The 13,851-nt window shown below is 31.9% G+C and overlaps 2 protein-coding genes across 2 annotated transcripts in view; one reads left to right on the top strand and one right to left on the bottom strand.

The window, feature by feature from the left end:
- Positions 1–13,851, bottom strand: part of LOC125825643 (germin-like protein subfamily 1 member 7) — a 318,424-nt gene that overhangs the window by 122,445 nt on the left and 182,128 nt on the right. The window lies entirely within an intron of this gene.
- Positions 8,019–8,439, top strand: LOC125825656 (uncharacterized). Its single transcript, XM_049504983.1, has 3 exons — positions 8,019–8,114; positions 8,204–8,323; positions 8,398–8,439. The coding sequence occupies exons 1-3, from the start codon at positions 8,019–8,021 to the stop codon at positions 8,437–8,439; spliced, it is 258 nt and encodes an 85-aa protein (XP_049360940.1).

Here is a 13,851-nt window from a genome sequence, read left to right as displayed (position 1 = left end):
ATGGGATGGGACAGTGTTTGACGGGACATGTATTTTTTATTTTTTTATATTTATTTTTTTATATTGAAATTATATGTTATTGAATAACATTTTTAATTTATTTGATTTTCAATAACATTTTTAGCTAATAAAAAATGCTTAAGTTTTGAAATTTCAATTTTCAACTTTCAAATTTCAAATTTTAAAGTTCAAATTTGTATTTTAAATATTATAAAGTAATTTAAACTTGAAATTTCAAATTTCAAATTTCAATTTAAATTAAGTATTTTAAAGTAAGTTTAGTATATATGTAAATATGTATGTATATATTAAAATTAAAATGCAAGACAATAGTTGTATAAAAAAGACTTGAATAAAGCCTTTAAATTTATTCAATTAAAATCTAATTGCAACTTAGAACTTAGAAGTTACAATTTACAAATATTAGTGGAGTAACTAATCTACGCAACCACCTTCTAGGAAGGGTTCTGTTTCAATAAGTTCTCATATGTAAATCTAATATTTGTTACAAATATTCGAGAAGTAACTAACCTACGCAACCACCTTCTAGGAAAAGTTCTGTTTTGTCACAACCCGAGCCTACACCCTGGACGTAGCCGACATCGAGAACCATTGCTGGTCCCCAAGCGAACCCTCATCCTGGCTGACTACAAGCGAAAAACTGATTCAAGCATACAAAGCTAAAAAACTAAATAAAATTCATGAAACTGAAATACAAAGCTTTAACTCAAATGAAAAACTCTGAATAAAAATAAGATATTCAACTCGCCATAAAATAGGCAACTTAAGTCTTTAAAACATTTAATAAAATAAATTATATAGACTTCTCAACTATATTGACTATCTATGAAGCCTCTAACTGATAAAGATGGAAGTCGGGACAAGACCCACGACATCCTGACTAAACTGAAAAGTAATGAAATCCTCCGGAAACGAGGAGGCACACCATAGCTAACTCGAACTCCCGGATGTGTCAACGAATCTCCTGTTGATGATCCTGAATATCTGTGTCCGCATCATGAGAAGATGCAAGTCAAATGGCTCAGTACGTGGAATGTACGAACATGTAAGAGGAATTCTAAAGCATAACATAAGCTTGAACTTGATAAAAATGGAAACATACTTATCTCTTTTCAAACTTACTCAACTCAAGGAATACTCAAGGATACTCAAAACTACTCAACTTACTCAATTCCGAAGTACTCAAGGATAAGATACTCAACTCAGAGATTAGATACTCAACTCAAAGATATGATATTCGACTCTGGGTACTCAACTCAATATAAAGCAACAATACACATGCAATATATGGAAAGCTTTATAAAACAGTAAAAGCAACTTAGTTCGTTAAAGAAAATGCAATAACAAACTCAACTTTACTTATATAATAAAGTAATATAGTTTATGTGGGAGATTCTCTAACCGACAACTACCACTATGAGCCTAAGTGGTGATACAACGTCTTGCCCACGCTGTCAGAACTATCCTATACTTTGTCGTCATATAGAACGCTTAACTTAGTGGATCCACTGGTCTATGTTAAAAGCATCTTAAGGAGTCATCTAAAAAGTATGATCATTTACTACACATGATGGCTACATGGTTTATGAAGACTTGAGTTAATATAAACTCGCATTCCCATATCGGTGCTCAATACTACTCTCAAAATATACTTAGCTCATAATTACTCAAAACTTAGCTTTAAAGCTCTCCTGGAATCGATGTTCCCTTTTCTTGCTTAAATGTGAAAACATTTATAAACTCTTTGAGAATACTTAGTTCCCTTATAACTTTTTGAGAAATGGACTCAACTCTTTACTCTTTGCTTAACTTGAAACTTTCAGTCTTATAACGAAGTTAAAATGTTTATAAAAGACTTTTACTCTTACTTTTTACTTAACTTCAAAGCTTAAGTCTTAAAACATTTGTAAAAGACTCCTTAAAATATGGTTCATGTCGAATTAGGGACATGAATGACTCAATGCAAAGTTTTCAATAACCATAGATAGAACTCAATACTTGGAACTTAAGAACTTCAATGATACTACTCATTTAAAGAATGCTCAACTCAAAGGGTTCATGCAGAATTATAAGCATGAACTTCTTAACTCAAGAGATACTTCTCAAAAGGGCATTAGGAACTCAACACTTAAAGGTTTAAAACTTGAAGATACCATTTCTCTGAAAGATGCTCAACTTACGAAGTTCATGCGGAATTATAGGCATGAAACAACTCGACTCGATGATCTACATTACAACATGGACTCATGTATACGACTCTTCTCATTCTCTTACTTACTTTCTCAGAACTTAGTTCAAATCGATAGTTGATCTCAAAGGATTCACAATTGAACTCAAAGGCTTACTTGAACTTTACTCTTAACTCTCTCTTGAATGTGAATAATGAATTCAAGAGTTTTGGTTCATTATATGAAGGATCTCATGATGACAAAGTAGATTCATGAATACATTCTCTTCATCCTCATACTCACTTGCTCGAGTCTTGAAACAAATTACTAGTAATTGTAGAAGACTCTTCAAAAAGACTCTAAGGGACCTTATCAAAAAGGTTTGAAACAACTCTCAAACTTGACTCTCAACTCTACCTTGAATTTAATTTATGAATTAAAGGTTACGATCATGTTAGGAATGATTTTAGGTGTTTAGAAGTAGCTTAGAGTAGTTAGAATCGAAAAAGAGTGAAAGTGCACTTTAAACGAACTCAAACGGGGCAACCAATGACAAACTGAATGGGGCAGGCGACCCTGGCACTATGGGTGGCGTGGGGAGCCAGCCCCTAAAATTTAGAGGTGGGTTTGGGGCGCTCTGGCAGGTGCATCGCGCCAGGCCCCAACCCAGAAAATTCAACAAGTTTCTTTACTCGTTTTCTCACTCTATTTCGCCTAGAATCGAATGGTTTCTTCCCCAATCACTTAGAGTTGATTACTTAACATAAGTACACTCAGATCTACTCAATATATCCCTTAAAACACTTACTTTGATATCAAGAAATCATCCAAACCCCAACACAACAAGATTTAGAATGAACTTCAACAACACCTATCAAGAACTTAAATCTTTCAACTTCAAAAATGAAATTTGCGCTGAAAATAACATGTTTGGCGTGTGGGTGAACAAACCCAACACTATGGAAGCTTACATACCTCTTAGGGATTAAACCCATGGTGAAAATCCGCAACAAAACGCAAGACTCTCGACGAACGCTTTGATCACCTCCTTTATTCTCTTTTTTTCTCTTTTTTTCTCTTCTTGAACTCTCAACTAAAACCCTAGGCTAAATTTTAGGATTATAAAACTGAACCTAATAGGATTAGACCTTTAAAATATTACTAAAAACAAATTAAATTTGATTAGGTAAGGAAAAGACCAAAATACCCCTCTCTTCAAAAGGTCATATCTCACTCATCCGACCTTGAAACTTAGCAAACTCAGCGGCGTTGGATAGATAATTCAAAGATCTTTCCTACGGTATCTATTAGAATACCTAACTCATCCTGAGCTATGAGTTATTATCGTTTGAAACTGACCCAAAACTCATAACTTAAGCATAACTTGCAAAATTTCAGATTTTGCTATTTCCAATTTAATTCTCTTTCGAACTCAAGGTGCTACATCTAGTGGACTTAATACTTAAGAAATTTTAATTCCTCGGTAAAATCTTACTCACAACGAAGGATGGTTCAAGTCTTAGCTCAAAAAATTTCTGGGTTGCTACATGTTTCAATTAGTTATCGGATGTAATCTAATATTTGTATTCTCCATGAAAATTTAATTCTAATTGTCGTATCATATCGACAGTAACATCCTCCGGTGTTGGCAAACTTGCTAGAAGCTCTTGTGCCTCTAATTCATCGTCACTAGATCCAATTACCGCATTAATCCAAGCTTCTTGTTTGGAAGTTAACTTTGGCAAATTATAATTCCTCCTCTCGGTATTGATCCAATCTCTAAATAAAACTGATGTTTCCAAACTTTCTTCAGCCAAAGAATGTCTATGATCGCCAAGTTGAAACCTTCACCCACTAAAAGCAACCTCTGATGCAACTGATGAAACTTGAATAGCTAGAACATCATGAACTATTTTGCTCAGAATTGAAAATGCAACGCTCCACTCCTCCACCATGCTTATATTTCTACATTGCCATCGTCGTCATCAACTGTTTCTAAAGACTGATTAAGATATTCTTCAAAATCATCACAGTTAGTAGAATTAAGACCAAGAAAATCTCGCATAAAACTATCAATTCGATCTTTACTCTTAGGATTAGAAGTCTGACCAATTTCTCCTTCAGTATTTCCTATAGTTCTATATTTTTTCATACAAAATTTTTGCTTCTACTTTTATGCTAGACTTACACATTTCACAAGTTGAAATTTATTCCATTAAAATTTCTAAAGTATCATAAAAAATTTTAACATGTCTTTGCATTGAGGGTTAGGTAAAGTAGCAGCAAAATAAACTTGAGGAATAGGAAAAAAATATTTTTTAGATTTTTCAATCATACCTTCAATTGCAACTCTAAATTTTTTATTTTTTTTGTATTTAGAAAATTGAATTGTAATAGCACAAATATTTATTAATACTGATGAAATAGTAGGATAATAAATTCCAGAAAACATGGTTGTAGTATAATAAAAAAGTCTTAAAAATTCCAATAGTTCATTAGTTTCTTCCCAATATTCTTCACAAATTCTATCTAATGGGTCAGCATTATGAGCATTAAACATCATTTGTATGGGTCCTTTATATTCATAAGCAACTGAAAGCATTTCGTAAAAAGAATTTCACCTTATTTTAATGTCTTGGAACTTTTCTTGGTGTCATATCACATAGTACACAACACTCGTTAAATTCCCTAATTCTAGCAGCTCTATGAGCATAAAAAATACATGAAAAAGCATATTCAATTTTCATACAACCACAATCAAATAATGAAATATCATCTTGTACAACTAAATTTAATACATGTGCAATACATCTAACATGAAAAACATTAGTATCAATTGGGCATAATCTAGTTTTTAACATACTAGCAGCGTTTGTATTATTAGATGCATTATCTAATGCGACAGACATTACTTTATCTAAAAGCATGTAATAATCTAAAACACACAAAATATTTGAAGCTTATGCACCAGTTTTTTTCTCTACACATTCTTTATAACTTAAGATTCTTTTTTGCAAATTTCAGTTATGATCAATCCAATGTGCTGTAATAGTTAAATAATCATGTCCATTAACACTACGACCCATGTCCGAAGTTATAGACATTCTACAATCTAATATGTTAAACAAACAACGAAGATATTGACAATATTTACCTTGATATAAAAAAAATCATCTTTAACAGTATTTCTTGAAACACCTTTAAAAAAGGATTATAAGTTTGTTGAATATATTCAATAAAATCGGGATGTGAAGAAAAACTCTAAGGCAACCCACAAACAAAAACCATCTTAGCTAAATTTTTGCGATATTTTTCCTTATTATACTTACGTTGTGTTAGTGGACCAGTGGAGTTAGAAGGATCTAATGTTCCTTGAACCATGTTAGAAGCCCCTACCGATTGATTAACATTAATATCAACATCATTAACTTGAATTCCTTTTTTTCTATCGGCTAAAGCTTTAGCTTCTTTATATTCAATCGGCATACAAGATAACAAATGTCTATTTAAGCCTCTTGTCCCACCTTAACCTCTACCTTGTTTATGTCACTACTAAAAAAATTGCAAAAGGAGACCTAAAAAAAGAGACCTCAAAATAGGTCGCTAAAAATAGACCTCATGAGGTCGCTATTTGCATCAATAACTTTTTTTTTAAAAAAATTAACAGGAGAGACCTTGTGAGGTCAATTTTATAAAAAAAATCTTCCTAATTAATAATATAAGTGACTTATTTTAATTTTTTTATTTTATAGTATGTCTTTGTATAAAATATGCGACCTCACGAAGTCACTATTTGTTAAAATAAAAAATATTAATTTAGGTTTAGATATCTTGTGAGATCTCATTTTATTAGTCAAATTTGTAAAATAATATTTTAAAATAAGAGACCTCATGAGGTCTCTTATTTTTATTAAATTAAAATAAGAGGGCATTTTTAATTTAGTTCATCTCCTTTCTTGCTCTTCACCTAAAAGCTGAAAAAAGCCCTAACTTGTCTCTTCCCCATAGCTTTACAGATGTGTAGCCTCCGATTGTCGTCAAGCCTCTCATCAATTTGAAGTTTTAGTTTTCACCTTCGAAACTCACTCGATTTGAAGCCAAAGCTTTCGTCATCGATTCAAATTCTCGGTGTCGATTTCTTTTTCTGCAAATAAAGGTGAATCTTTCAATCTTTAAACCAAGTTGTAACTATATTGTTTATTTATTGCAAGCATCCATCAATGCAGACTCTCTCTTTCAATTTACTGCAAGCATTAGTAGAATTTGTGATTCTCTTTTCACTTCATGAACATATAATTAACTTTGGGTTTTACTCTTGTTCTATCTTAATGTCCTGTTTTGTCTCCTCATGATGATTAACATGAATGCTAGCAAGTTTTGTATCATATAATTTAGAAGAAGATACATGGGTAGTAATATCTAAGAATAAAGAAATAAAATCGGTTATGAAGATTTTCTATTATATTTTGAGATTATTATACCTTATATCTCACTCTAAATAACTCCTAATAATCATGTGTTGAATTCTTATTTAAATTTAGAACTAATATCATTTTGGTTCATGTCTCTATATGTATTTTGGTTGTTTTTTAACTGAGGAGAGAAAAGTTATACATATATATATATATATATATATATATATATATATATATATATACACGCACACACTATAGTCTATAGATATAAACCATCGTGCAATAATGAGGAGAGACAAGTTAAGAAACCATTGTACCGAGAAAGGTCCTTGACCCTTAATAGTGCCTATTGGCTGCATCATCATCATCATCATGCTAGCTGAAGCTGCTGCCTCAAATGCAAGAATCCCCTTAATACTACTAACTGGGAAGATGACTTAATTTCTTGTTTGTAAAATTCAAATTTTGTGTGTAGATGGATCGTAGTTTGATGTATAATAGGAATAATTTTGGTCGAGCGGGGCTAAGGCCTGAAGATACATGGGTAGTAATATCTAAGAATAAAGAAATAAAATTTGTTATGAAGATTTGTATTGTATTTTGAGATTATTATATCTTATATCTCAATCTAAAATAATCATGTTGTAAATTCTGATGCAAACTTAGAACTAATATCATTTTGGTTTATGTCGTTGTATGTATTTTAGTTGTTTTTAAACTGAAAAATGTGTGGATTAGATGTTTTTGCTGATAATTGACAATTAATATGACTTGTTCGTTGTTTATGAGTAATTAAGATGACATATGGATCTACCTATTATTTTATTGGTTGTAGTAATGAGAAGAGGAAAGTTATATATATACTATAGTCTATAGATATAAACCATTCATGTGCAGTAATAAAGAGAGAAAGGTTAAGAAATCATTGTGCCCAGAAAGGTCCTTGACCCATCTGTAATAGTGCCACCTTACTACTATTTTTTTAATGATGTATTATATTTTGATTTATTTAGGGAAGTGGACATTATTTGGGACAAACTATTGAGAGAAGTATGCTTTTGTAGTCACCAAAGATACATTTATTCATTTGCACAAGGCCTCGTTAAGCAGTCCCTACTAGGATTGTTACAATTTGATTTTCAGTAAATTATTACATAAATTAGTGTTTAACAAATTCAATTTTTTGTGATCTTTATGTAGATGAACCGTAGTTGGATATATAAAATGACCAATTTTGGTCGAATGGGGCTAAGACCTGAATTTGTAGAAGGCGTCACTGATTTTGTGGAGTATGCAAAGACACTAGAACTTTTTCAACGTAATGGTGTGCTTAAGTGTCCTTGTAATAAATGTCAATGTTTGAATTATGAAAAACCAAATATTGTTAAGGGCGAAGGATCCAAGATTTAAGAAAATGAGTGAGATCGGTAAGAAGGCTAGACCATCTACTAAGGGTGGTTCTCTACACACAAGTGGGGCTCCAAGTCAAGGAAGTATGAGGAGGAAATTGGTATGTATCATTTTTCTGTAAGTTTTTATATATTTTAGGTATTAATATTTAATTACTCTTGATTATAACTTAATTAGTTCAATATGTAGGAAAAGGAACTAGGAAGATTGGTAACTCAGACTGAGGCATTCAAGGCAACACACATAAGAAAGAAGAAAAATCTCGAAGATCCAGACGTGTGGGTTGAGCCGCGAGCTGAATTGACCTATGTAAGCCTCTAATTTAAACTAATAGTTACTTATTTTCTAAATTTATATTCTAATAATAATACCATTCAATTTAAAATCGATATCTTCAAGTTTTGGAGGATTTACGACAAACTTAACATGAAGAAATCGATGTATGCCACTTACCCAAGAACAAACTGAGAGAGTGTGGCTAGCTTGATTGGTGGGCCGAGTAGATATGAGTATGCCTATGGCATGCCACAACAGACCTTTCGTGAATATCATTCTGAGTTTGAAGGCCTAAGTAGTTTCTATGATGATGAATCGACATAGAGTATGAGGGTCTTAAGGCTCAATTAGATGCATTACTTGCTTCAGGAGGGATTCCCCCTTGTTCCAATGACGTCACTTTCCCTCATCGACCCTCTCAGTCTCAACCTACTCGATATCCAGTCTATGGCCAACAAAGAAATATGACAGATGAGTCTAGTAGTGATGAAGAAGATGATGATCATGTGGCAAACACACTACCGCATTAGTGATTTTTAGAGTTGTAATAGATAATCTAAGTTCTTTACTTTATGACTTTTTTATGGGACTTATTTGTTTTATGAATGCATGATAACATTGAAATCATGTTATATAACTTATGGATTTTATGATTTTTCGTTCAATTTCGAACATTGAAGGTGAGTTGCATATTGAGTTGATAAAGAGAATATTTAGTAAATATGTTGTATTAGTTGATTGTTGGAAGCTCTTTGAGCTTGATTTAGCTAATTAGAAAGGTATTGAATTAATATGACAGGTGATGAGCAGCTGCAAAAACAATTACAAGCTGTCAATTTTTTTCCAGAAAAAGAGACCTCATGAGGTCTCTTCTTTGCATTTTATTTTCCAGAAATTTCATAAAAGAGATCTCATGAGGTCTCTTTTCTGCATTTTATTTTTTAGAAATGCAGTAGAGAGACCTCATGAGGTCTCTTTTCTGCAGTTTATTTTTTAGAAATGCAGTAAAGAGACTTCACGAGGTCTCTTTTTGGCAATTTCATATTTTAGGCTATGAAATAAAGCGGCCTCGTGAGGTCTCTCTTTAAATATAAAATAAAAATAAATAATATAATAGTGACCTCATAAGGCCACCTTTATTAAAAATAAAACAAATGTAAATTATGAAATTGCGACCTAATGAGGTCTCTTTTTAAAAAAAATTGGAAAATTTATTGGTGACGTCGTGAGGTCTCTGTTTGGCGACCTCATGAGGTCTCTACAAAAAAGTCACCTACATTATAGCGACCTACCGTTGAGGTCTCTTTTTAGGTCTCTTTTTTTAGAAAAGAGACCTCATGAGGTCTCTTTTTTAAGTCTCTTTTTACAGTTGTTTTAGTAGTGTGTTTAAAAGGTTGTTTACACTTATTACAAATAGTAATAGAGTTTTCCTTATCGAAAGTCATAAATTGCCACACAACAGAAGTTGTAAGGCGTTGATACTTCACTTTCTCCCTTGTAGGAGGTACAGAGGGGGCGTCCACAATTTAGCTCCGTTGGATTTGTAGTTTCAGTTGGAAATTCCGTCACCGGACTAGTAGGTGTTTCTTCTATCCCGAATCAACTTCTACTTTTTCACCTGAATTTTCATCAAGATTAAGATTCATATTACCATAACATCGTTCTAAAATTTCATGATCGAATTGAACATTTGCATCAATATCATAAGAAGTATCATCAACATAAGTAGAATCATTTGTATTAAATCTAACTCTAGACATTGATTTAGAAGAAGTACCACCACATTTACTTTTATTTTTTTCCTTACTACTTTTTTTATTAAAATTAAATAAATTACTAAGGGTGTTTGCTACTTTCTCTTTTCCTTTACCGGTATCTTTTTTGCTAGAACTCATATTTAATTAAATGTGAAGTGTAATATAAAATAAATAATGATACAAAAATTAATTGCGAAAAATAAAATATAAATATTATGAAACGAATGTACCAAAGGTCTGCGTTAATAGCAGACGTTATAACCGATTCTTGAAGCTTGCAGTTTGTTGTAACTTATAATTTGAAACTCCAATACTTGATAGCAAATATGAGAATTAATATATTATGATATAATATGAAAATTTAGAATTGAAATATATATATTATGATATAATATGAGAATTAAATGGAATAAAAAATTAAGACTTAAGAATGAGAGGATATAGAAAATAGATGATTTTGTAAGAAATAATGAAGGATAGGGAAATTTATAATATTAAAAATGGGTTAAAGTGTATTTATTATAACTTTAGGGTTTAAGTTAAAGTTTTAAAAGTAGGGGGTGGTAGGGGGTGTTGGGGAAGTGAAAAGGCTGAATAAATCTGTTGAGGGCCCACTAGTTATTGCCCCAACGGTCCCCAACGAATATAATTTGAAAAATAAAAAATAAAAAAAAGGGATCTCGCGAAACAGGCCTGTTTAGCCAGGCCAGAACCGGATCGGGTCGACCGGGACCAAAGGGTGAACCGTCCCCTAACCGATCCCCCTACCCTAAATCCCCCCAGACCGCGAACAGTAACGGGACTGGATCTGGCAAGACGAGTCTCGAGCCGGACGACCCGGTCCCATTGCCAACCCTAATTCAAGGCGAGTTTAGTTAAAGATGCAAGCAATCTGACGATAATAAAAAAAAAATTTAGATAGATATGAGATAAGACGCAAGTACCTCTATAGGCTATGACAAAAATCTCAGAAACACCTTAGAATAAACTAAGGTCATATTACCTCCGAATTCATTTTTTGTAATTTTATATAATAACTTTTGTCCTTTATGGAACACTCAGTGATTCCACGTAGTTAATGTGTGTGAGAGATGTCTGGATGCCAAGCAAATCTCACTAGAGCATATTGTAAACATAATACACATTAATGAAAAAACCCTCGATAAATGATAGTGGAAACTTCACACATTGTGATACCTTTGTCCACTACCAACATGACCAAGGGCCAAACGAAAAAAATAGCCAACAAGATCCAATTATTCGATGTTATACTATCTGTGTTTGGCATATAATTGTGGTAAATGATTTTCATTTCTCAAATCACTATTTATTGTGTGTAACTTTAGAGGAACAACATGACAAAATCTCAAGACCTTCGAATTTTGAATCAATTGACCGCTCCAATAAATGTATGGCAAAGCAAGAAAAATATCAAAGGCACTACCTAGCTGAAAAAATCACAATTTTTATTGAGTATTATTCAATTTGATAATAGTTATTTGTTAGTCTAGTTATTTTGTTTATAGTGTCAGAAGATTGTGGGAGCACAATGTTTTTCTCCTCCCTTTATCTGTCATGTTCAATGCTCATTTTGGTATGAAATAAAGTTTAGCTCTCAAGAAAAAAAAAAAGATCATATGCAAAAAGTATGTCTCACATTTCTTATTATATAATTTGGTATATGTTCTTTTAAGTTAATAAAATACGAGACATTTGTTTCAATACAACACATTGGCATTTGTTCTTAAAAATCTTGTTGATAGATATGAATATTCAAATAGTTTAATTCAAAGTTCAAAAAGATCATACAAATTTTATGACTATATAACATAAGAAGATAATGAATATTTTAAAATATAAATTGTAACTTTGTGATTCATATAGTAACTTTTTGCGAGTGTCTAGTAACACTCCCCAACTCATGCACACATTATACAAGGTATAGTTATTTCGTCGTTAATCCATAGCTAAATATTATTCGTAGCTAGCAAATTTTTGTTATGCATTTTGAATTTTTGACTTAACGTACTCATAGCAAAGCTTCGAGTATAAATCCCCTTCTGGTCAAAACTTGAAGTTTGTCATGGACAAGTGGGGTTAAAATTTCAATATTAATCACCTCCAAGGTCATTTTAGTAATTAAATTGAAGTTGTTGTCGCTAATTTTTGTATGTCGAATTGTCGATATAGTACTATTTATTTTGTAGCCTATAAGCTAATCTAATTTTTATTCATTATTATAAAATCTTAGTAGCTCATTTGGTTAGCTACCTAAACTTCACCTGAGTTTGATTCCTGCATGGTAATCCCCTCCCATTTCTCCTTCCTCTGCTCCTATTCTTTTTTTTAAAAATAAATAAATAAAAGATCATGTTCTTTGATTATCCAAGTTTTTTTAGTCTCTCTATTTAAGCCATTAAACATAATGCACATTTATTTATTCAAACAAAACGCTATTTATTTATTGAATTTAAATCATATACACTAGGGAGTGTAAAGAAGTATCCTCACATTATCAAGCTTTTTGGGGGCTAATTACTACTTACTAGGAGGATACTATTATACTAATATATAGTAGTTACTTTTTTTAGTTGATCATCAGTATATTTTAAGTTTTTGCATTTACTTACCTATGTTATGTTGCACCACATTGGAAGATTATCAGTACTTAGAGCCATTCCAGAGGAAGTGTAGATGAATTATTCTTACCAAATTTCTAGGCAAGAAGCTAGGAGCTTGAAGTCTAATAGGGAAGAATTGAAAGTTTTTGGACCAGGATCTAGGTCTAGTAGGGACAATATGCTTAGAAATTTAATATAATGTTGTAATGTGAAAAGAATTTAACAAAAAATATGTTGAACTCTATCTTATGTTAAAACGGGATAGGAAGCTTTCGGCGGACACAAGCCCTCGGGACTTGACACTTGGACACCGGGAAGCTTGCCCCAGGGTCCTTCGTTTGGAACTGCCCTTTTCCTTTCCAAAGTTCTCTAATAATGAGTTAATAAAAATGTATGTTTCAGCTATGATTATTTATGAACCTCTGTGATAGTGAGAGTCTTTGTTCTTTGGGTGAACACTTTGTGTACAGGCATCGAATATGATCGATCTTGAGTCATTCGTGTGAATGTCTACTGATCATGTATACCCTTCAAATCAATTTAGTCATCCTGATATTTTTGTGACAGTCTCTATTCTTTGGGCGAACACTTTGTGCGCACATGCATCAAGGAGGATCGACCTTGAGTCATTCAGGTGGATGTCTACTCATGTTCACTCTTTTAATCAATTGAGTCATCCCGATAGTTCATTAAAAAGGAATGATACATTTTTAAATTTAATAATATAAAATTATTAATTTTAAAAGTTGTACCATTACACAAATACTATGAAATGTTGAATCCATCGATTTTTTCTATCCATATAAATATTATGATATATATAAATTAAAATTAAAAGTTTTGAATTTTTTTTTATCATCAGACTAATAGTATGAAATGTTCAGACTATCAATTTTAAAAGTTGTTAATCCAAAACAGACTTGCTGGATGACATAATGAAACATTAATTCATTTTCCATCTAGAAAATATATCAGATATGGTCTGTTCGAGAAGCTTAATTAAATGGATCTTTGATTTGAATTTTATTGTTAATGGAATTTATTTTAATAAATCTATTTTTCATTGGTGATAAAAGTTGAAGTAATTACCAAAAAAATTGTCAATTCTTTCTTTGTCAAGGAACTATAGTATATAATAAAATATGAGTGTGTCTATCACATTTCAAAGTCTTCACTTGACATT

This window comes from Solanum verrucosum, unplaced genomic scaffold (genome assembly GCF_900185275.1).
Source record: "Solanum verrucosum unplaced genomic scaffold, falcon-dt-bn FXZP01000298.1, whole genome shotgun sequence".
Lineage (NCBI taxonomy): Eukaryota > Viridiplantae > Streptophyta > Magnoliopsida > Solanales > Solanaceae > Solanum > Solanum verrucosum.
This window is presented reverse-complemented; position numbering and strand designations above follow the sequence as displayed.

Bases quoted from the DNA above. Each gene is read 5' to 3' on its own strand.
- LOC125825656 (XM_049504983.1), top strand. From the start codon at position 8,019: ATGAGTGAGATCGGTAAGAAGGCTAGACCATCTACTAAGGGTGGTTCT. The intron at 8,115-8,203 runs GTATGTATCATT...TTCAATATGTAG, and splicing joins GAAGTATGAGGAGGAAATTG to GAAAAGGAACTAGGAAGATT. The intron at 8,324-8,397 runs GTAAGCCTCTAA...CATTCAATTTAA, and splicing joins CGCGAGCTGAATTGACCTAT to AATCGATATCTTCAAGTTTT.